This window comes from Pinus tabuliformis, chromosome 7, assembly GCF_031772625.1.
Source record: "Pinus tabuliformis cultivar Carrire ecotype Pingquan chromosome 7, CPIR1, whole genome shotgun sequence".
In the NCBI taxonomy this organism is placed as follows: domain Eukaryota; kingdom Viridiplantae; phylum Streptophyta; class Pinopsida; order Pinales; family Pinaceae; genus Pinus; species Pinus tabuliformis.
The window spans coordinates 292,913,627-292,938,725 of NC_142293.1; the positions used below are offsets into that span (position 1 = coordinate 292,913,627).

Here is a 25,099-nt window from a genome sequence, read left to right on the forward strand (position 1 = left end):
GGAGTCTATTTTCTGGATATCACCATTCTTTGTGTGTTGAATCTATTGCAAGCTGATTGATTTGAAGTTGTTGCCATAAGTTTATATAAAAGAGCAATTGGTGTCCATCTTTTCCTCATTGTTTTACTATTTTTTGAGGTTAAAAATGGCTCCAATTGGTGTAATATTAGAGTTAGTGGACAATCTAATACTCTCTACTATGGATAATACAGTCAAAATCAGCAAGGATTTTCTCACCGATATTCATAGTTGTTTACAAGATGTACATGAAAAGATTGACTTTTTACAACTTGAATCTCAGCTTCAGCAAGAAGAATTAAAACAGTGGAGTCATCATTCTGAATCTGTTTCTGTTCAGAACATTGAGACTGCAACCCATCAGAAGCAAGTCAATAAAGCAGATTTAGTATCCAATAAAGCAGCAATTGTACATGTAGATGCAGAAACTCAGTGTGCACTTCCCAAGCCCATCATCAGACCTTGGGAACAGCTTGTCCACAACAAGCACAGAACTGGTCTTGGATATGACAAAGACTTGTCCTTTCATATTCCAAACTACTCAAAGCCCATTCAGTTTCAGAGTGCTGGATTCATTCATGACAATTCACCTACTCCTCATGACAGTTCACCTCCAACTGTTCCAGATTCTGCCCCTCTTCCACAGCAACAACAACAACAACAGATCGTGAAATGCCAACACTGTGACCGAGTTGGCCATTTGAAAGATCACTGTTTTGATCTTCATCCATGTAAGCACTGTCATAAAACCAGTCATTCTTCACACAGATGCTTCAGAAACAAACGTCCTGCAAGAACAAAGATTCATCTTGGATGGATCGCTTCTTGGCAATGGGCATCAACAGCCAAGAAGATATTCCAAACACATGTCAGAACTTGTTCCAGAGTATTGAACAGTCTTGCAGTTGAGTTTTCTCCATCATCTCACCTTGTATCTGACAGGGGGGGAAATGATGGTCATCTACAAGTTTCAAAGTCACATCAAGCGAGCCTAAGCCACAACCTGCCACACCAGTTTCAGAGTTGTAGCCAGAGACAAAGATGCCCCTGAACATGCCTTCAGTTGGCAATCTGGGACACTTCCTCTAGCAGAAGACTTCAACTTCTTGCCAGTTTCGGAAGCATTCCAGGAACAAAATTGAGAATACTTCCTCTAGCAGAAGACTCCAGCTTCTTGCCAGTTTTGGAAGAGTTCCAGGAATTGCATTAAGCATTCCAGAGTTGTTGGTCATCCTCAAACCATCACAGGTTGAGACTTCCCTTTTCAGGTTGAAGTTCTCCCTTTTATGCGGGGTGAGACCTCTCTTTCATGGTTGAAGTTTTCCCTCTTTAAAACAATAGGATCACTTCCTCTAGCAGAAGACTTCAGCTTCTTGCTAGTTTTGGAAGAGTTCCGGGAACTACACTAAGCGTTCCAGTGTTGGTGGTCATCCTTAAACCACTGCCCTTTATACCAACATTTCATAGAGCACATTCAGCCTAGTGCTGTCATGCATTTTTTGCACATTTTGTATTACAGCTCTCTTCTTGGACTCATACATAACCCTTCAGATTAAGGGGGGGAATGTTGGACACCTAATCCTAAATGGGTTAGTGTGGAAGCTGAATAGACTAAGTAGTCCAAGAGACCTTGGGATGTGAAACCCAACGGTCACAACAATGTACTATAAATGTATATCAGTTGTTAATAAAAATTGTATTGCATGTTTTATCTTTCATATCTCTCTTGTTCTGGTTTCCCATGTGTGTTTAACATACTCTATTGCTCACAAGGAGGCCTGCACCTTCATACATGACCAGTTCATCAATTTAGCTTCTAACAATGATGGAGCTCCAGTAGGTCACTGAACATAGACCCAACAAACATCAAATGCTGCTCCAAAAAGCATAAATCAGTCCACTGTTTTAGGGCTCTCTATTTGCTGCATTGTTGGACTAGTTAGGGCACTTTAACAGCAGTCCTGACAACCTTCAAAATGTGGCCAGAATAGCCCTCCTCAATTGTGGCTGCCTTTCTAAGAGGGGAGGAAAGCCTTGGTTGCAATGTTGCGTTGTTCCAACCCCATTCCACCCTTCGGCCTCCTCTTATCCACTGCGGCTTGCTACATTAAGCTGTCCCTTAGTTGCGACATCCCTTCTAAGGGCCATTCCTTCACCCAACCACCCTAAAACAATCCCCCTGCCTCTCAGCCTCCAAGATATGGTCTGCGGCCCTCTTCAACAACTCCTCGGCCTCCTGAAATAGCCCCCTAACTCTTTGTTGTTCTCTTCTTGGCTTGCTGCAACTAGGCAAAGAAGTCTGAACTCTTTCCTTGTATTTGTTGCCCCAAAATGGATCTTAACTTATTGAGAAAATACCCTAAGAAACTCGGCCTTCCTACAAGGTTTACTTGGCATCCAAACAGTCATAAAGAGACGCAAACACAACCTCTTCTCCTTCGCTGGAATCAGCCCTAACATGCGGCCCTAAAACATAAGTAGTCTCCTCCTCCTTGTGCCTCCATGACAGTGTTAGGAGTCTTCTTCATTAGGGCTTCTTTATTGATTGCATTTGGAGGCTTCTTCATTACTGTTAGGGCAGCGTAGAGGATTCTTCATTAGGGCAACGTTAGAGCTTCATTAGGACAACGTTAAGGAGCTAGGGCATCTCCTCTAGGGCAACGTATACTCTTGGTGACTTCTCCTTCCACCAAAACCCAAACAAGTGGAGAGGAAGAGATCATAAGAGTGTGTGTAATGTGACTTGTAAGCCACCTCTATTTATAGTGCTACGTTGAGGATAAGTGGGGGCAATTTGGTTGCTGACTGACCTTGATGAATTGTCACATATCAAAATTAAATTCATATCTCCATGAATACATGTCGGAATCGGATGATTTTTAGATCAATCCTACACCTCTCATCGAGAGGAATCCAAGAAAAATATCAGCTGCCATAAATAAGTAGACCCACATGGAGTTTGGCCCTAGTTGCCAATTTTAACATAGCCACAGTACATGACACATGGAGAACCAGGTGTCTATCCTCACTTCCTCTCAACTTGGGAGGATTAATCCACAAGCCCAAGGTTGTCTCGAAAGTACTCATATCAACTACTTGTTCATTCGTGGGGATCTGTTTCGGCTTCTTGTATCCCATCTGCATCCTATCTCAAATCATATTGTGCTTCAACCTTCCATGAAAAACCAGGTCCTCTAACAATCTTTATACTACTTTGCTCATTACAAAATATCATGGTCGAATCCAGCTTGCCATCAAAAAGTCCTTCAAAAAATTTATGGAGCCAAACTCACTGCACAACTATCATACATTCATCTTTTTGCTTCCTACTTACTCAAGAAACCATAACCATTATTAAGCAAATACAATCACTATTAGTATATTTTCTCATTATGAACACTGCTAGTCTTGTAATCGAATCAAATACATCAGAGAACCAATCAACTATCAGTACAATATGGATCATCAATATTAGAACTCCCCAACTTTCGTTAATAGGAGTTGCCATATGTCTACAATCCATCATCTTAAACTTCCAGAGGATCTTGATAACATGCTTCCCTTGACCAAGTAAAATTTCCCCCAAGTAGTAGTGTATCAATCCAAGTTCCTTCATGTCAAATTCTACTACCAGTTCCCTTTGAAGGCAACACCTTTTCCTTTGACACGAGAGTCCTTCTATTGTTGGAAACAAATCATTCAATCAATCCCAAAGTACGAGGTCTTCTTTTAATCACGAGGCTCCTTTTTGGTGCTCTTAAAATCCTAGGGTAACTCTTCTAACTGAGGCAATCGTTTTTGACATGAACCTCTCCCTCTTACTGGAAGAACCTTCTAGCTTTTATGCTACCATATGCTAGGTTACAAACAAGACAAACTTCAAACTCTTAGCTCTTTCAATATTCAAGTCTTCTATAAATCTGGAAAGTCTTCTAGCTATGCTTCATTCTTCAATATCATTCTTTTGTTGCCAAAGCCTAGGCATTCCTTGTCATTTACTTGCAATCCTCACTGGGAGGATATGGAAGAAGTATTACAATTAAACAAATTTTAGAGAGACCAGAGACATTAATGCAGACTGGTAATAGGTCAGTAGCAGGATCGATGCTTGAAAAGAAGGTAGCATTATTCCCTGATGGTGTATTCTTGAAGCACATCTGCCCTTGTCTATATTTTTCCATCACAACAAAATCTTAGCCTTTAGGCCTTCCCTACAAATATCAAATTATCTCTACATCACATCAAAATCTTGGGCCTTGCTTGTTAGATTTCTTAAGAACCTAACACCCAATAATTAATTCCTAGCAGAAAATTGATCTACTAAATAAATACACAGCTAAGTTCCTAACACAGATTCAGTAAAAGCAAATTTAAATAAACGATCTCATAAAACAACACCCACAGATTCTGCCCGACAAATTTTTCATTAAAACAAAATCCAAGCTTACATGGGCTCCCATCCTAGGATAATGGCCCAACTGAGAAAATACAAAAAAACAAATGCCTTGGATCTAATCCAGCAAATCTGCCCTGATCAGTGCTCGATCTCCTTGGCAGATCTGGACCTCCTGCCTCCCTCCTGTACTTCCTTGGACCCAGCACTCTGGAGCATCACACTCTGCCTCCTCCTGAGGTTAGTGCCATTATATGGTGTGTATTCTCCCTCTCCTCAACCTTGCTTTTAGAGTTTAGAATTGATCTAAACCCCTAACCCTAACCCTACTCTGAAAGTGATTAACGACCGAGACTAGATCTCACTTCACTTGAGATCAATGATTAAGATTAAAACTATTGAGAAATCAATAGGCTTAGGAATTAGAGTTGATTTCTCTATTATGATAATTGCTTGTGAATTTGTTGGCTTCTTTATTTAAATTTTTTATGTTTTCTTCTTTCATCAAGCAATTATCAAAATAAAAACATGAAGATCACAAGAAACAAAGAACATAAAGATATAGGCTCCAAGCCAGGGCAAAATTCCACAACGGGGAAAATCCAACCAACTTCTCTTCTTATAGAATCAGATCAAAGTGAGAAATCCAAGGCCCAAAACAAGAATTCAACCTCCAAGATGCCAAGCCTCCAAATTTTCAGATCATCATGACCACAGAAGATAACACCAATCTCAGCCACAGTCACTTGCATCAATATCATTTCATATGCCATAGGTGACTTGCTTTTATTTTGGATCATCTAAAAAGAACTTCGCATAGATCTTCTGCATAGATAACACATATATTTCAGATCTTCCACCACAGAGAATTCACATATATAATTCACACTTCCGTCATAGAGAACTCACATATATAGCCCAAGAAGCTTGCACTTATTTCAGACACATATCTCAGATTAGCTGCCTCAGAAATTCATAAGTCTTCTCATGAATGTAAACTCTGAACCTTGCATATCTCTCCTTCAGAACTCATCACAGAAACCACCGAATTGCTTGCCAAATTGGAGGAGGATATATGAGTGAGCCGACTTGTCATCCAGGGCCAACTTGGCTTCTTGAGGTGAATAGACCCAAAATTACATTTTGAAAATTCTTTTTCTTTTTCCTTACAAGAAGTCCAAATAGGACATTGACTCAATTACAAGACTTTGACTCAATGAATCCTAGAAGCATGAAGAACATGCTTAACTAATGAAAAATAGTAATATAAGTTTTCTTTTTCCTCTTGTTGCTTTTACAAGTACAAATATAATTATGAAGACCAAACCTAGTTACGCTTTTCAACAAAAACAAAATCACTAAAGCAAATTACTTCACTTTTCCTAAGTTTACTTTAGCTCAATAAGCCAACACACTAACATGTGTTTGTTTTTCCTAAGTTAGAATTAGGCTAAGTTACATTAGCAACTTGTTCACACTTGAGCAAGCGTTCTAAGGAGAATGTGAGTGACTTTTCCATGCCTAGACACAAGGCTTGTGCAGAAGTACCTGCTTGAGCTACATAAATCAACATTGCTCACTAATATCAAAGAGTACTTTACGCTTCTTTAATATTTGGGGGCACCTTATTAATGGGGCCTCAATCTTGAACTCCCATTTACAAATTAGGACGCCACAAAGACAACCTAGTAATTACAAAAATATTTACATTATATACTAAAGCAACAAAATTCAAGGGTATTGCAAACAATCACTCTAGAATTGTTGAGCAGAAAACTTTAAAAAAGTCAAGGGTATTGCAAACAATCACTCTAGAATTGTTGTGGTGAAAACTTTAAAAAAGTTGTATTCTCAGTGATTTTTGCAATAGTACCCTTTTTTATGGATCAATCAGATATTGAGCAAACCACTTCAGCTTGCTTAGTTAGATAAGTCTGAAAATCACATTAGATTAGAGCAAGAGCCTAGTGTTATCAAAATCGGCAGGTCTGACCGGTTTGGAGGGAAAACCAGTCCAACCGGCTGCCCCAAACCAAATACGGCCAATTCAATGCCAAATTGGCCTTTTTTTATTGAACTGGTAGGTTTTGTATGGAAATGGCCAGTTTCATACAATGTAACTAAGGACCCTCGGCACTCAAAACAAAAACAACAACAACAACAACAATTTATGAGTGGGGTAGCATAATACTAAACCCTAGGGTCATACTAATGCTATGTAATTAATGGTAATGTTAAATTCTTAAAGTAAAAAGCTCCAATTTTTTTAATTTTTAACATTACCATTAATTGTTTCAAGATGTTTGAGAGTGGTTCCAACCTCATTAGATTTCATATAGAGAAAGTAAAATTTCATATCCCACTCAAAATCCAACAAACTTAACAGTTTTCAGGATTTCAGGATTTCGAGATTGGAGTTATTGTAATGTTCCCATTGGATTCTATCATGTATAAGGGTATGGCAATAGCATTTAATAAAGAGCACCAAGCCCTCTATGCACCTCGATGTTATTGGCATTGATTGTCGAACTCCTTTGTCATGACTCATGAACCTAAGTAAAAATGTACCCATCACTCAAACAAAATCTCAATTTGACATGTTAAGCTTTTTTGTCTTATTTCATTGCTTAGAGGGTGATCTTGATGATGAGGATCCTAACATAGGCAATATTTTGGTTATATGTAGTTATTTGTGGTAGCATGATTTTTTTGGAATCTAGAGGCCATTTACAGCTTCTTTGTTGATGTATTTTTGGTTCAGAGATGGATTGCACTTGGTGCTATTTTGGATATATGCACCCTTGCTTGCTATATGTATGAGAAACTTTGCATATTTGTGTATAATGGTTTGGATTCATAGGGATACACTATACACATGCATATATATGTTTTTTTTCCAAAATTTGAATATTTATGTATTTTTTGGTCGAACAGTTTTTTGGTCCAATGTTTTTCCAAATCACATTTTTGGGTTTAGCCAATTCAATGACCAGTCTGGTTCTAATAACATTAATATCACCTACAAGTCAATGTTTCAAAAAACAAACCGGTCAACCCTAAATGACAGAACAAGGTGAAAAAATGGGCCAACAATCATATAATTTTTTCAAATTAGATACCAAGTCCAAACCATTAGACATCAAATATGCAAAATTTTCTCATGTATATAGCATCATTGTAAGGGTATAGATAGCAAAATGAAACCAAGTACAATACAAATTTAAACCAAAATACATGAACATTGAGACTCTATATGGCCTCTAACGTCCAAAAATAACCATCATATAGTCTACAATCAAAACAAATTACATAAGCATCCGAACCTAGATCCTCTACATTCTTTGCATGGATATGCTCTATAACTAGACTCAATATGCCTAAAGGTCCACCAATTTCCATACCTTGTGGCCGTGAAAGCAGCTGCAAGTCATCCAAGATAAGTCCATCCACAAAAGAGGGACAGCCTCATTAAATAGATGAAAATAGGTTTTAAGGTAGTTCTACAGCGTTTGATTTTTCCGGTTTTTTTTTTAGGGGATGGGGATGCACTAGTACAAAGCTGATCAAACCAACCAGTATTTTCTTGAACTAGCTGGTTCTTACTAGTTTAGGACAAAACCAGTTTGAATCACAGTTCAGACCAGAAACTGCCCAAACTGGTCCAAACAGGCTGGTTCCATCCCACTTCAGCCAATTTTGAATCCTGATAGCATTGCTACAGGCAATTTGTGTGTTTCTAATATCTATGTAACGGGAAAAAAAACAGTCTGACGGGAGAGCACTACACGCGAGAGGAGCCGACACAGTGAGAGATTGAGCGCAGCACCATTGCCATGGCCCCAGGAGGGGGCCGCGAGCTGGATCCTCCCCTTCCACCTGAGCTATCCGCGTTTCGGGAACTGGTAGCGGCATGCAATAAACGGCCAGCAAACAAAAACCAACAAAAGTTTGTCAAAAGAATGGAAACCATCCCCACAGTTGCTCTGCCAATTGAAGAACTCTGCAAAGCGGCTTTGAACCTAGCAGAAAGAGGGCTTATTGGGCAGTTCACTGGGCTATGGCCCTCGCCTAAAGTTGTAGATGCCTGGGTGCAAAGGAACTGGCGATCTCTTGTCAAGGAAGGAATCAAAAGTCACTTTGTCGGCAAAGGCTTCTTTGTATTCGTATTTGAATCGATAGAAGACAGGAACCTCATATTCAGAAATGGCCCGTATTTCATGGGTCCTCAGGGTTTGTACCTAAACCAATGGACTCCAGACTTCGACCCGACTCAGGATGTGCCCTTGGTTGTCCCCGTCTGGGTGCGCTTGCCTCATTTACCTCTGCACTGCTGGAACCCCAAATCCTTAGAAACCATAGGCAATAAACTTGGCAAATACATCGATCGAGCAGAAAGGAGGGACCAGTACTCTTGAGCGAGAATTTGTGTAGAAGTTGACCTGGAGGAAGGCCTCCCTGAAGCTATAAAACCTACGATGGCCAACTGGTCTCACATCCAAGTGCTAGATTATGAGCAACTCCCATTTAAATGTCAGCATTGCCATGGCTATGTGCACTTTGCCAGGCATTGTAAAAAGAAATCAGAGGAGAGGGCCGATAATGCGAAAGGATATCAATGGACTCAAGTCAAGAAATCAACAACAGCTAAGCACAACAACAGAACCAAAGGGAAAGGAGTGTTCACGAGGAGTGGTGCTCCACCCATAGTGCAAAGGGAGGGGAGTTCAGTCCCTCCAAGAGCAGACATACCCATCAACCCCTTTGAAATACTCAATACATCAGAAAAATTTCCAGATCCAGCAGATGAAGAGGCTGAACAGCAAGCCATTACTATGGAAAAAGATAAAAGGTAGGAGGAACCAGGCCCTCTTCAAACCAGAACTCCAAGAGGTGTCTCTAGCTCCCCAACCCATGCAGATATGACAAGGAAGAAGACTCCAGAGATTTCTGGATCCTCAGAAGATGAGACAACCGAGAGGCCTTCGAAAAGAGTTGGGGGGAAATCGCATAGAGAGGCAAGAGAAGAAGAGGCGAAGAGATAAAAAAATTCAAGGCTACCGGCCCACGATTGAGATGTCCATCGGCAGAAATACTAGAACCAGGCCTCCCAAGGGAGGCACTGTCCCCCCCACCCCCAACTCTGCTAGCAAATAATGCAATTAGTCTCTTGGAATTGCAGAGGACTGGGGAATCCCTCAAAAGCTAAAGCAATCAAGAACCTATTAAAATCAAAATTTCCAGAGATCCTCATGCTCCAAGAGACTAAAATAGAAGGGGAAGCCCTTCTTGATCTCAACAAAGTAAAATGGAAAACAAAAGCCAGAAAAGCAGTAAGTGCAAGGGGTACATGTGGTGGGCTTGCCACTCTCTGGGAGGAAGACAAGTTTCAACTTGAAAGCTCCTTCAAAATGCAGCATTGGATTTACACTGAACTCCGACACCTTGCTAGTAAGATTACCTTTGCTCTCTTTAATCTTTATGTCCATGTCCTCTATGCAGAAAAGAAAGACTGTTGGCAAACCCTGTCTGATTTCCTTGAAGCTTACTCCATCAAGAATATAATTCTAGCAAGAGACTTCAATTTCATCTTTGACCAAAAGGAAAAAAAAGGAGGAATCAGCAGCAGGGACCACTTCCTTCCCTTCGTGGAAGACCTAATTCAACAATGGGATTTACTAGACTTTAAGCCAAAAACAAGGCTTTACACATGGACAAATAACAAAGTTGGGGCGGAGCACATTTCAGCCCGGTTGGACAAATTCTTACTTCAGAGCACCTTCCTCTCCGAAAAGAAGATCATTTCCACAAAAATTCTACCAAAGTTGACTTCAGATCATAAACCCATTCTTCTTCTACTGGAAGAAGAGGAAAATTTGGGGCCAATCCCCTTCCAGTTCAGCCCTCTCTGGTCAGACAAGGAAGGGTTTATGGATACAGTCAAGAAGGCTTGGTCCATCCCTGTTCTTGGATTGCCCAGCTATGAGTGGGAACAAAAGCTAAAGGCCACCAAAACAGCCTTGAAAGAATGGATAAAAAAGCCCACAGACTCCCCCACTAGTCATAGAAAACAGAATGTAAAGCAGTTGCTCGATTTGTAAAGGAGCATGGAGCTGCAAAACATTACCTGCTCAAAAATTCACAACGAGCAAGAACTCCAACTCAACACTCTCCGATCATTCAGAAATGAGGAAGAATCTTTGAGGCTCAAATCGCGTAATCTCTAGCTCGTGTCTGGAGACAAAAATTCAGCCTTCTTCCACAAGCAAATTCAAACTCGACTTTCTAGAAACCACATTGTTGAAATCAACTCACCAAATGGGGTTGTTCTCAAAGGCAAAACTTTGTTAAAAGAGGCTGCAACCTCTCATTTCCAGCAGTTGTACAAAGAAGAAGGTGTGGATGATGATGAGGAATCACAAGACTTCCTCACTCACGTTCCAAGTCTGGTAAACGAGGAGGATAACTCAAGACTCCTGAAGCCCTTCACTGAAGACGAAATCAGCAATGTCATATGGAAGATGGAACCAGACAAAGCTCAAGGACCCGATGGGTTCTCCATTCACTTCTATAGAATCTGTTGGGACATCGTCAAGGTTGATTTGTTTCAAATGATCAAAGGCTTCTTCCAAAAAGCTAAAGTGGGAGGAAGCACAAACTCCACTTTCCTAGCGCTAATCCCAAAAGAAGCGAACCCAGTGGCGTTCGATCGCTTCAAACCAATCTCACTACGTAATGCGTCCTACAAAATTCTCACCAAGTTACTTGCAAATAGAATAAAGTCATTGCTGGAAAAACTTGTCTCTCCCAACCAAGGTGGGTTTGTCAAAGGCAGGTATATCCTGGACAACATGATTCTGGTGCAAGAAATCATTCATTCCAACCACCAACGCCAAGAGCAAGGCATGCTCATTAAGTTGGACATGGCGAACGCCTTTGACCGAGTAAGGCATTCTTTCCTCCTCCAAGTTCTTTCTGCATTTGGTTTCAGTTTTGATTTTATAAAATTGATTAAAGCATGTATAGGAGAACCTTGGATAGCCCCTTTAGTAAATGGTAGGCCAGCTAACTACTTCAAAGCTTCGAGGGGCATTAGGCAAGGCTGCCCACTGTCCCCCTTCCTGTACATTCTGATGGCAGATTCCCTAAGCCAAAAGCTTACAGCAAAGAAGCTAAATGGGACACTTCTGGCATCAGGGCGATAAAAGGAACAACACCAATCAATCATGCCTTGTTCGTCGATGACTCTATCCTTATGGGAGGAGCCTCCATTAAAATTGCAAGGGCTTTCAATGAAGTAATCCAAAGCTTCTGCAGAGTTTCCGGAGCTATGGTCAACAAGAGGAAAAGCGATGTGTATGGCTGGGCGGTAGACCAGCAAACTACTCTCAGGATTGCTCAAGCCCTGGGCTTCACAGGCTACGCCTCTTGGGACAAATTCAAGTACCTAGGCCTGCCATTACATTGGGAACTAGCAAGGCCCCTCATTGGATGAAAATTATCAACAAAATCAAGGCAAAAATCACTGTATGGGGCGGGCAACGGCTTACCACTGCCAGGAAGCTCATTTTGGTAAAATCTATTCTCTCCTCCCTTCCAATCTATCAGGCTTTGTTTCTTTTAGCTCCAAAAATGATAACCGAACAGCTATCTAAGGTAATTCGAAATTTCCTATGGCAAGGAGGAAAGGGGAATAAAAAAAAATCACCTAGTAAGCTGGGACATAGTGAAAAGGTCAATATCTGAAGGCGGACTTCAAGTAAGAGACCCTGGGTTGGCCAATCTGGCTTTGGGAGGTAAGATTCTCTGGAAAACCTTCTCAAATCAAAGACATCCTGTAAGTCAAGTTCTAATTAAAAAGTATTTGCATGGGCTCTCAATAAATAATATGGATGAAGGAGCTTCCTACAAAGGAACAACGCTATGGAAGCTATGTAGTCAAGGTTGGGAGTTCTTTAAAGACCATCTCTACAGAATCCCTAGAAACGGAAAAAGAATTGGGTTGTGGGAAGATAAGATCATGGGCCTCCAACCCCTAAAATTTGCCCCTGAAATTACAGATTTGCATGACTGGCTCATTCAGAATGGCATTCACAAGCTAGCTAATATATGCTCTTGGGACTCCGGAGGGAATTGGAGCAATTGGGCTCTCCATCGCCCCCCTGACTGGCTGCTTCCTCAACTTCACCTCTTCCTAGCTAAGCTCTCAGGTCTGGCTCCTGTGCATCTCCATTCGAGGGACAAGTGGGGCTGGGGGAAGACCGGAGCTTACTCAGCATTGCAGGGCTTTGCAGCTCTTCAAGATCATCAACCTCAGATCCACTCTACATCGCTTTGGCAGCATGTTTGGGACCCCTTTGGCCTCCCAAAAATTAATTTCTTCTGCTGGATTCTCATGCACAGAAGGGTCCTCACTAGAGATAATTTAGTGAAACATGGAATTATCGAACCCCATAGATGCCCTCTCTATTGCTCGGCTCAGGAAACGATTGAACATCTGTTCATTGACTGCCCCTTCACTCAAGAAGTATGGTCGCAAGCAATGCTCGGGCTCAATGCCCAAATTCCAGTGCAACTTTCAGTAGTTAGTCTCTTCGTCTCCTGGAAAGAGCGCTCCCCTCACACTTTGAAGAGCAAATCAACATGGGCCAAAATCTGGAATGCAATTCCAAAATACATCTATTGGGAAGTGTGGTTAGCTAGGAATGAAGCCATCTTCAACAACAGATTACAATTTGCCAATGTAGAAGTGTGGTTAGCTAGGAATGAAGCCATCTTCAACAACAAATTACAATCTGCCAATGTAGTGACTGCCAAAGCCAAAGCTCTACTGTTGGAAACTTACAAAAATAGACCTCATAAGCCAGACAATGTGCTCCTCCCTGAAGAGATCAGCTGGCTAGGTGAGTCCCTGAGGCGGGCCAGCAATAAAAAGAACCCCTCTCGGCCTTGCCTCAATCCAGAGTGGCGGCTTCGGATCTCTAAGTTGGACTTTCAAAAGTGGTGGAAAAAACAAGGCAAAGTTTTGATATTCTTCGACGGAGCCTCCAAAGGAAACCCGGGGATATCAGGGGCAAGGGGAGTAATCTACTCCTCAGACGGGCACAAAAAGGACAGCTTCAGTTGGGGCCTAGGACAGAGCACTAATAACCAGGCAGAGATTCTAGGACTGCTCAAAGCATGTCAGCTTGCTTAGGGGAACAGAGGGAAAAACCTTCAAGTCTTTGGGGATTTGGAAATCCTGATAAAAATCCTAAACACAGGTGATCAACTCAATAGCTCAGCGCTCAACAAGACCCTTGAAAGACTAAGGAAACTGTTGCAGAACTTCACTACATGTTCATTCTACCATATCCTCTAAACTCTGAACAAGGAAGCTGACATAAGGGCAAATAAGGGATGTCTCTTAGCCCAAGGTATTCTGTCAAAGAATGATGAAGCAACAGAATGGCATCCCATTCCTTAACAGAGAAGACCAGCAGTGCAAGAACAGGGCAACCATTGCTACGCCCTCCTTATGCAATGATTCAGTCTCCATGAATGACCAAAATTCGGCGTAGGCAACATATAACCGAACTACACCTGAACGCTGATGATCGCTGTTGATCCACAGCCCTGATACATGCTGATAAACACTGATAAACGATGATGAACGCAGAGGATGCACGGCCTTGATACATTGCTGCTCCAGCATCACAAAAAGAACCTCACAATGGGCTAGTCACTGCTAACACGACCAACACTCAAGCATTCAACACTCAAGCTTTGAGATAAAGAATCGGCTCAGCAATGTTCTCATAAACAGAGGATTCAGTCTGTCGAGTTGCAGGATTCGATTTTGGGCACTGTCAGGTCCGCGTTATCCTATCAGAGAAAAGCAGAATAGGATTCTTAGCTGTCTCCCTTGTTTTTAGGCTCCTATGCACTGATCAAGGATCGCTATGTAATCACATAAGAAACAATTGTACAAGCCGGTTCTCAGCGAATGCCCAATGAATCAAGCCGGATTCTGATAATTCTGAACCGCCAGAAATCATATAGCTGAAGCTCAATGTGGTAGTTTGACTCTGGCCCAACCTTTCTTCTCTAAATAAAAATCTACCGTTCTTGTTAAAAAAAATATCTATGTATTTTAATGTAATTTCCATTCTCATTGTTTTCCAATAGTTGATGAAGCATAATTTGATTATTTTTATATTGCCCACAGTTATACTTGAGCGATCTTGAGTGTTGCTGTGTATTTTAATATAAATTCTCTTGTTATTGTTTTTAAACATTCGACGAAATATAATTTGATTCTGTCAGGATTACTTGTTTATTTTTTTATTTTATACGAAATCGGACTCTACTTCATTCTCTAAAATTTATCTAATTCGGTTTACGCTTATGTTTTGTTAATTTGTTATTTGTCCTTTAAACCCTCAATCCAGTTGGGTTCCAGAGGAACTCCACGATAAAGGGTTCAGTGCTTCCGGGAAAGCAGTTTATGTGGTTTTTCCTCTGAACTGAAATGCGTTACAAGATTCAAAACTAAACTTACAACAGAATGGTATTAGCGTTACCTGGAAGAGCTCTGATAAGAGAATGGCAGAAGTGACTCCACTGGAGTAAGCTTTGCAGGTTGTGAGAATATGAGAGCAGACCCAGCTCCATGGAGGCCCATCGTACTCTTCTCCTTTCACTTCCTCCTTCTCATTCTTCCCCAAGGAGGCCAACATTGACTGTGCTGAATCGACAAACTGTAAAAACGAATCATTTTCTGGGCCACCCGCATGAAAACTGCTTCTTACTGTCTCCTTGAGTTCCATTTGCAACAATTTTCAATCCAAATGGTTAAAGATAAAGCCATGCCTAAACCCACAAATCATTAGACCTATTTGAATGTCTGGATTGGCCTAATGGCTTCTGATTCCCTGTACTGCTGGTGAAGAGCAGGCTATATATTATGTTCAGGGTAATTTGGCGAATATTTTTGAAAAATACAAGTATTATATGTTTTTATTTCCTTTGCTAGTAACATGGCGCCAACTTCTCCAAGGTGTCTCGAGCGTACTCGTGGTCTACCAATGGTTAAATTTAGGTCGGGGGAGCCGTTGGTGAAATTTAATCATATGTGCTTTTTCCGCTTTTTCTTTTTCTGCTGGTTTTTTTTTCAAACGAAATGGTTTGTCAATTATTGCTAGGTTTGATTGTAAAATGAAATGGTGGGTTATTTATTTATTTATTGTAGGTAGGGTATTTTATTCAGGGTTGTTTTTATCTTTGATATATTAAGTTATGATAATTTTTTATTTTTTTTTTATTTTTTATTTTTTTTAAAGAAGTATATTGTGGTTAAGTAAGGTTGTTTATTGTTTTTTATTATTTTTGGTTTATATTTTGATAATCTTGAGGAGTGGGTAAACTGGCAAGGGGGTGATAGTATCTATTTGGGCAAGTTTGTTATAAGGCTTCTTTTGTATGAAGATGGTCTTATTCTCATTGTTAAATCTACTCTTTGGTTGCGAGAGCATTTACTATCCCTTGAGCATTTTTGTAGAAAAGTGGGGATGCAAGTCAATATTAGCAAAACGAAAGTAATGGTTTTCTCTAAAAAAATAAAACATAACCAGCATAAGTTCTACTTTGAAGGCAGCATTCTAGAAGAAGTTGTGGATTACAAATACCTCGGAATTGACTTCAACAAAAATCTAAGCTGGGATGGTTGTTGAAAGAAAATAATTTTGGGGGGTTGGAAAACATTTTAAGCTTTTTAAACTAGGTGTAGAGAGACAAAGTTATGGGATTGGAAAACCACTCAAACTCTTTTTGGGCTTCTGGTGATTCTAGTGATTCTCTATGGTTGTGAATTATGGGTCAGTACATCTGACATGCAAAGGAATTAAATTGAGAAAATTCAAAAACATTTTATTACAAACAAATTCAAAATTAAAAGTGTAGTTCCTTATGTTATCTTGTTAAGTGAAATAGGGGTTGCTCCTATTGAAGCAATTGCTATGGTGCGAGTCATAAGGTATTTAAAAAAAATTGAGCAAATGGAAGAGGGCAGATGGCCTAAGGTTGTCTTTAATGACATATTGTGCAAAAGAAAAAAGACTTGGATGCAGCAAAATAACAAATGGTTTAGTAAATGGGGTATTTTCTTGAACACGTGTCCCATAAACAATAAAGAGATAAAAGCTTTTGTTATGGATAAGTTCCACAAGCGTACTTGGGATAAGGAACTAGGGAGAAAGAAAAAGTATTATATTGAAGTGTTTAATCTCACTCATAATCATCAACAAAAAGTGTACATAGAGGCCAATATTTATTGGAGAGCCAAAATTCTTATTGCTCAGTTAAGGACTAATTCTCATCAACTCTGTTGTGAAAGGCGCTGGAAAAGGCCAAAAAAAGTGTGCGAGGAAAGAGTATGTATTTTTTGTTCTTCCAAAAAAGTGGAAATAGAAAATCATTTCATTTTATAATGCAAGGCCTTCAAAGACAACAGGGAAAGTTATGCATAAATTTTGGCAGCTAGCTCTTGGGATAATCTTTTTAGCGAAGGTTTTGTCGAGAAGTTGGGAGCGTTTATTGTGAGGCTTCACAGGGAAAGGGTCGAATATATCAACCAAATGAAGAAACAATATGTCCCATAGGCTATCTTTAGTCTTGTGGATGTTAAAATAATTTTCTTTCTTTCTTTCTTTAAATTTTCAAGTTTTTTAAATTGTTTTATTAATATCAACTATTTATTTTATGTTAGTGGTATTGGTATTTCATAAATCTAGTAAAATAAATATTTGATTTATGATTATTTTTGTTAAATTGATTTTATATTTTTATTAAAAAATTAATAAGAAACATTTTTTTTAAAACAGTGAAAATATTTTCCCTTGATGAGGGTGGACAAATGGTGCAAAGTTGGTCCTCGGGGCTTTCCCCCTCCACCATGCGGCACACATGCTTCAATTAATCCATGATTTAATCACCTCGTACACTTGCAGGGAGAACAATCTAGACGGGGCAACAGTCATGATAAGAAGGATGGTTGATTACTTGTTTTGGTTAGAAGTTTGGGCGATGTATGTTGGTAAGAGGGAGGTCAACAAAGTGGGCGATGGAAACTATGGCAGCTCACCAGGGTTTTGGCTCTAGACCTACAACACAGTGGAACTCTGGTCCGCTCTAGGTTGGCAAGAGTCCAGCCTTCAAACGAGTACTTGGGACCCTGACCCTTTCTTGAGCGAAAAACTAGGTCCTAGCACTGCATTTGGTCGAAAGTTTTGGTTCAGTTGTTTCATCCTGATTTGTTGGCTCCATGCGGTCTTCTTTGTTGTTGTTGAGCAGGTAATTGTGTTTTATTGCTTGTATAAGGTCTTAAGGTCTCTCTTATGCCTCTTAAGCTATCTCTGGGCATCCTAGGGAGGATACGTTTCTAATTTTGGGGCATTGTGTTTGTAAGAGTTCAACGAGTCCTATGATAATCTACCCTTTTTTTCTAGGTTTATTTTGTTTGGTTACAGTGGAAGCCCCTGCTCTGGTCCTCCTTTAGATGCCTTCTCTGTTTGCTACTCGACTACGGGGTTGCTTGTTTCTTCCTTATGGGTTCTCAATTACTTGAATTATTATCTCCCCTGGGTCGGTGTCTTAAGGGTCTCCAATCAATCCGTCTGGGTGGCCGTTATTACGTCTGTGGGTTTGTGGGAAACCGGATAAAGAATTTTTTGGTTAGTCATTGGGGTTCTTTCTGTATCATCCTTAGTGGAGTCTCTGGCTCTGCCCAGGCTAGCAGGGCGTTCTCTTCCGTAGGTGATTGCTCTCGCTCTTCCTCTCGCAGGAATTCCTTAGGGTGCTCCAAGATCATGTTGTTCATCCCCCCTATTGTCAAAGCAATGCCATGCCATAAAGGGAGGCCTTGCCATGGGGGTGGCCATTTTGTGGGAATTCTTCCAGCATGGAGCATGAAGGTGAAGTGGTGCTTTATCCAGCACGCTCTCCAAGTAGTCCCGAGGCTCCAACAACAATGTAATCCTGAGCGGCATAATTACAAGACATCCAACTCAATATCGACATAATTCGCGACCACGAGTATGAAGATCGCAATGAACTCATCACATATATTAATCATATCCAATTTAGTCAGAATGAGATATTGGAACAGTTGGATACTCTTCATCGGAGTTATCATAGAACGAATGACCACCTCTGCAACCTGGAAGCTCGGGTGGAACATATTGATTTTCATATGCATGAGCGTGTTAGATATCTTACAACTCCCCCTCTACTCCCTTCCCATCCCTCTCCTCCCCCTCTACTCCCTTCCCATCCCTCTCCTTGATATGTTGTTGTTGGTCTCTATAATCTTTTTGTCTTCTTCATGCACCATTTGTTTCTGTCTTCCTTTTCATTTAAATATATATTTTTAGATAACTAACTATTGACAACTAATCACCCATCAATCACTGTCAATGACTTTAATTATTATTCTTCATTTCATCTTCTTTTGATTTATGTGACTTTCATTTCCAATTTAAATGGACAATGCCCCCAATGACCTCTTAATTTAAGAGAAGTTCTACATCAATTGGAATATGACTATCTATCTAAGAAAAAGTTAGCAAGCCACAACCTATATCCACGTGGGGCATGTAGATGTGTTATCTTCTTAGAACCATGATGGGAAACTACAAATAAAGACACCACAAGCAACTAGAAAAATAAATAGGCATCGAGGGATCTAATATGTGATGCTAAATAGGAATGCACTAACCAACAATGTTGGGAGGAGAGTGGAAAATTTGCCCAAAAATTGAGCATGAATGTTGATGTATGACACTACTAGATTCAAACATATCCATAATGGGGCTAACCCTCGATAACCAAGACTATTGGTCATCTTCATTATTAGTGGCATGATACTCATTATGCAATGAGTGAAGCATCAAATGGAACCTTTGTTATGCCCAAGCTCTATGATCCTCCTTGATTTTCGATGCCCCCGTCACTTTGTTATATGGTTGTGTGTAATTTCTTACACCTTTGCTAAAAACCTCAATAATCAATGGATAAATAGTATATGAATATCCATATAACTTGCTCATCAACCCACTATGTGAATTCTCTATAAATTTTAATATTGCAATTTGAGAAGTAACACCCAATGGCTTAGTTTCTTGAAGCAACTTTAACTTTGACTATACCAAAACGCCACATTACACATAAACCAAGTGTTTGTGGCACTTGTTGTAGAAGTAGGGTTGTGTCTAATCAATGGTTGTATAAAATCACTAAGAGGGTTGTATACATGAACATATTTAGGTCCAAACATGTGTCTAGGAGTCGCATGGTCAAGACTATGAGCAATGTTGTCCCTCAATTTAAAGACTAAGTAAAATGTGTTCTTTGCATCCTCTAAAGTGAGAAAATCCCTAGAAGTATCAAGTAGCCAAGATTCATAATCACTTTTAAAAATATAAAAGGACTTGTCACCTACACAACCATTGTTGGATTAAGGCAACAGTAGGTCGTAATCTTTGAGGTGATTGTCAACATAGCTATTGTTGATAAGGTTAAGAATGGAAGGTAGTTAGTCGAGGACAATGATGCTAATAGAGGTGATATTAGGTTTGTCTAACTCTACATGACTAGTGATAGGAGTCCTACTAACATCTCCAAAGTTAAAATGTTTTATAGTAGCTCCAAATTTTGTGTGTACAATATCACTAGAATGCATGCAGCTAGTTTTTTCAAATACGTGTCCATGCTCATCCAGATTGCTAAGACAAGGTTTCGTGGGAATGTTCTACACCAATCCAAAAAGGAAATCATTGGCAATAATTGTAGAAACTTTATTCTAATTGGACTCATATTTATTTCAACCATAATAATCAAAACCATCCATCACTTGCAACATGTCAGTGCCTATATCTTCAGTAATAGAAGATCTCAATGGAAGAGAATAAGAAGAACCAAATGATCTACTAATAAAAATATAATCATTACCATGGTTCTTGGGCTCACGAATCATTATTAGGTGATTGGGGGGAATGTCAACCACTGCATTGAGTAGCATTTAATTGAAGATTAGGTTGTTTAGGAAATCAATATGGAGGCAATTGTGTATGCAATGTTTTAATTCTCAATGAGAACCCACCAATAACAAATTTGAGCTCAAAACAATGATGAGAGGGCACATATTTTGATTATTTAGTGAGAAATATGGTAGGCCATGAGGTTGTGTTCAAAGAAATCACTATAATGGGAAGAAAACAATCACCGATGAGATAGTTGTGAGTGTTCCTACCTTATATTACATAGCAAGGTGCACGAGTGTTGGATTTTGTATGTTGGAGTCTATGAGGTGTGACAGAGTGATGTAAAGATTGTAAATTTAGGGAAAAGATCAAACTAGGAGTTGATAATCAAAAAGTGATGACATGTTGAATCTTGTAGCTAATCTAAGCCAAGGAGCCATAATGGTTATAGAGCTTCAAAACAAGGATGTTCAAGTAAGGTTGTGTCCATGATTTATGATATATGGAAAAGTGTTGTTGTCGGAACTGTTGGGTAATTTTTGCGGCCATAGCACTGGATCCCATTAGCTTTGAGTCGAGTGGACTCATCATTTGCAATCCTTTACTACTAGAGTGCCCCTTCAAAACTATGAGGAGTTGAATGAACCCTTACTACAATAGTGTGTCGTAGCTTGTGGGGTGGATTCCTAATGGATCTCGTACTTAAGGGGATAGGGCCCTGTTGATGTGAATTAGTCTAATTAAAAATTAAAAAATCTATGTTGTTGTGAGTTGCTTTAAGAGATATTGAGGCATTGCTATAAGGGGGAAATCAACATCCATGCCATTGTCCCAAGGGAGTTGCTTCTTATTGGATATTGACTATGAAAGTTGAATTTGGAGGGGATTGTGCCCTCTCACTTGCCTTGGCTATGGAAGCTAGGAAAGAAATCTCTAACATGAATTAATACATAGAATAACATAATAGAAACTAAAATATAAGAGAGTCATCATTCCATAGTCTAAAATATCATTATCTTCTACGTAGAATTGTGTTTATTATTCAGGTGTGCAAAATGGGATGTTACATTTAATTGTGTCATTTATATTATACCTAACTTCTTATTTATGACCAAACCTAACCAATCTCTAACAACAAGTCTAATTATTATTCTCCACTTCATCTTCTTTCTAATTTCGTACTGAGCACATGAGAACAAGAGATTGATTAAAATATATGTCCTATTAGTTCACATATAAAGTAACAATTAAATGGCAACCACAACATTCGAAACTGGTGTCATGCGCTCCGAATCGTATGTGCAAAAGGTTATAAGAATAATCATTATATGTATAAGGCAATAAAACTTAGAACTCCAAGAATTGTTGAGCTCAGAGACCAATGAGATTATAAGAAAAAATACAATGTCATATGATACAAATTATGTGAATACATGGATGATTAATTCTCATCTAAGGTGGTCCCTAAGGGCCAATCTTGAGCATAGTGCACAAGGTTGATCACCACCTTGTTCCTAGAAATTGAGTTAGCTATGGGTCAAGTTCTCTTGCCCAAATTTCATCATTGTCTCAGGAACAATCCTTGTGATAACAAACTTTGATTATTCACTTTGTCACGTGCATGATCCTTCTTAATTGTGAGTTGATTTTGAAGTAACATGTTGAGTTTTCATTGAGGCAACATAGATTGCTTATTGGTGTCATTAATGGAATGGTGAAAAAAGTGAATATAATGTGGAGGTTATATTAGCATCAACATGGAGAAAGTTTGGCATGATGTTAACATAGAAAAAACTCTACAGGGAAATATTATAGATTTTGGTGAAAATAATACTTGCAATGTTGCGCATGTCAAAATATCCTTCGTGTGCATCTATATGAGGCGTAAAAGAATTCATTCCCATCGCATTGAACTAAAAACGAGGAAACAATTGGCACACTTGTTCAAGTGTGAAATACTTGGTTTGTGTTTGGCACTATGTTTCCTTAGCAAATCTAAAGACTAGAATGGACTTCCCACGAGTACTCTTTGTCATCATATTTATGATCTGATTAGAGTGCATGGGCATATAAACATTATGATCAATGTTGATTAAAGGTTTGGACATGTAGTGCTATGCTCAATTAATGGATGACTATAATATCATGGAAGTTCCATATTGAAATATGGATGAAGACTAGGATAAGGTGGCAGATCAAACTTAAAAGCATAATTGCCACATTATTGTATGATATTGTATGGACTTTGTCATAGTGGATAAAGCTTGTAATGTTGACCACTTAATATTTCCTTGTGTACGCGAAGTCCAACCTTATTCCAATTGATAAGTTATGCAACATCCAAATGCTTGTGATGATGTTGCTCAAACCTATTGATTTTTTATGTTAGAATGTGTCTAGATTAGCACCAAAGATTGTAAAATTTTTTAGTTAAGGCAAAACTTTGTCAATTTATTTATGCATTCACTCACAAGTGTATGTAGTGATTGGCATTGTATATGCCACATTTATTGGCATTGTAGGTAAAAAAAAAATACTCCAATTAGAATGTGTTGCACATAGTTGTGCTAGAATACTCTATTACTCGTTATAGGTGAAAGTTGTTGCTAGGATGCATGCATAATTGGTAGGGTCAATAAGCCATGTAATTGATCATTATTATATCAAATAATAAGACTTGTAATTGTGGGGATTTCCACTCTAGCTTACAAGAATAAAGGAAAAAAACAATGCCAAAGCCAATAAGTAGTCATAAGCCAAATGTAATTGTTAAGTGATCTTGTAGTTTTTAAGGATAAAGTTAAAGTTGTCATCCCAAGTGTATGGATGTCTATGATCGTACATGTGTAGTAGATGTACTACCATGTAGTTGTGACTTTTGTTTACCCTTCTATCTATGGGTGAAAGGTGGCAGACATTACATGCCTTGTTATAACATGCCCCAAATGGACTTTCAAGAGTTTGTTTGTTTTAAAATTGGAACGAGAATTAACTTTAAAAGAGATTGGATGCCACTATTACACCAGATACAAACTATCTCATAAATGCCACAAACTAACCAATTACAACATGTCTCCGGAGACTTGAACCCACACAGTTGGGGAAACAAACTGTTCACCAAACCACTCGAGCTAAGATCCTTTGACAAATGGCCTTTCAAAAGTTACTAATAAACTTAGTTGAACAATGTTTTGATGCTATGATTGGTACTTTTAAGTTAACTCATACACGATCGAAGATAATTTTGGTGTGTTTTATGTATAGTGCAAGGATAACCATGTTTGAAAACATGTCAATAACATTGAAAAGTGCATCATGGATTCCACATGTTGTTGGTAGGAATATCATAAAATCCATGGAGACATAACCTTATGGCTATTGAGAGATGTAAAATGGTGTGTAAGTACCTTCTTCTTTTTATTCAGTTTTGTTGCAACAAAAACAATACAAACATTGATCCATTTCTCTATAATGGTGGGGGCAATAAAAGTATTTCCAAATAAATGCAAGAATGTTGTGGACATCGAAGTGGTTTGCTAATTTGGAGTAATGTGCTTTTCATATAAGTTTGTCACACTTTACTATCATTGGTCCACAAATTTCTAAAGAAATGAAGCAAAATGCCTTTGTGCTAGGTTTTCTTAAGAGGAGGTATGCACAAGGTTTCATAAATGTTAGGTTTATGGTGTATTAGCATTGGTAGTTACAAGTCAAACGTCCAGGGATTTCCAAAATAGTTTACAATGTGTTCATTGATGAAGCAATATGTTGTGCAATAGGATGATCAACATTTATGCTTGGTTGTTAGGTGGAATTATTGCATGTATATCATCTATTTGGTGTAGAGCAAGCTTTGAAACCCACTATATGTGTACAAAAATTACAAATGCTTATTGTCAAAATCAATAATATTTTCTTTATCCAATATGTAGTGTCGCCATTATTTGAAAGCTTTAAAAGTTGCATAGATCTCAATGTCATGGGAAAATGATCAGGGTCAATGAATATGTTAAATACTTTAGGATTTTATTGTGTGGATAATATTTTATGGATTATATATTTGGGGCCATTCATATATGACCCATCCTTAAAGCCATGAGGAAAAATGACAATGAAGGATAATAATATGAACAAATAATTTGAAGTTATGCCAACCGTTGGCCTCAAATTATATCAAGGACAAGGCTCCAATTCGTTAGAAAACAATGAATTGTAGAAGTGAAGAACAATGAATTCAAGAAAAGATGGTATCAATATATACCATTATAACACTCGAGCATGAGTGAGAACAACTTAATGCATGGAAAAATACAATAAATGTGATTTATGGATTAATCCACTAGATCATCTCTATATAACCCAAATAATAATTAATTCCCAAGAATAAGGAAGACATAACCATCTTTGATTACCTCATGTATACTCTAATTTCCTACTTTCCTACCTTGACTTATGCATGACTTGGCTAAGTCAAGACCATCTTTGGTTTGTCCAATTGACTAATCAACTTCTCTAGTTGACCTTTAACTATTGACTAACTATCCCTAGAAGATTCGTATATGTGGTAAACTTGGTGTTTCAACACCTCCCCATAAGCACAAATCCATGGAGCTTCATGAGGTGGAATTATCTTTGTGCATGCTCTTATAATTGTAACATCCTAAAGCCCAAGCAT

General features: G+C 38.9%; 1 protein-coding gene across 1 annotated transcript in view; it reads right to left on the minus strand.

Annotated features, from left to right (window-relative positions):
* The window catches only part of LOC149247036 (uncharacterized), a 182,821-nt gene extending 167,384 nt beyond the window's left edge, over positions 1-15,437 (minus strand). Inside the window, exon 1 of the mRNA XM_089443169.1 lies at positions 14,971-15,437. Coding sequence (XP_089299295.1) covers positions 14,971-15,216 — 246 coding nt within the window. The 5' untranslated portion in view covers positions 15,217-15,437. The remainder of the gene's footprint in view (positions 1-14,970) is intronic.
* Between the last annotated feature and the right edge of the window lie 9,662 nt (positions 15,438-25,099).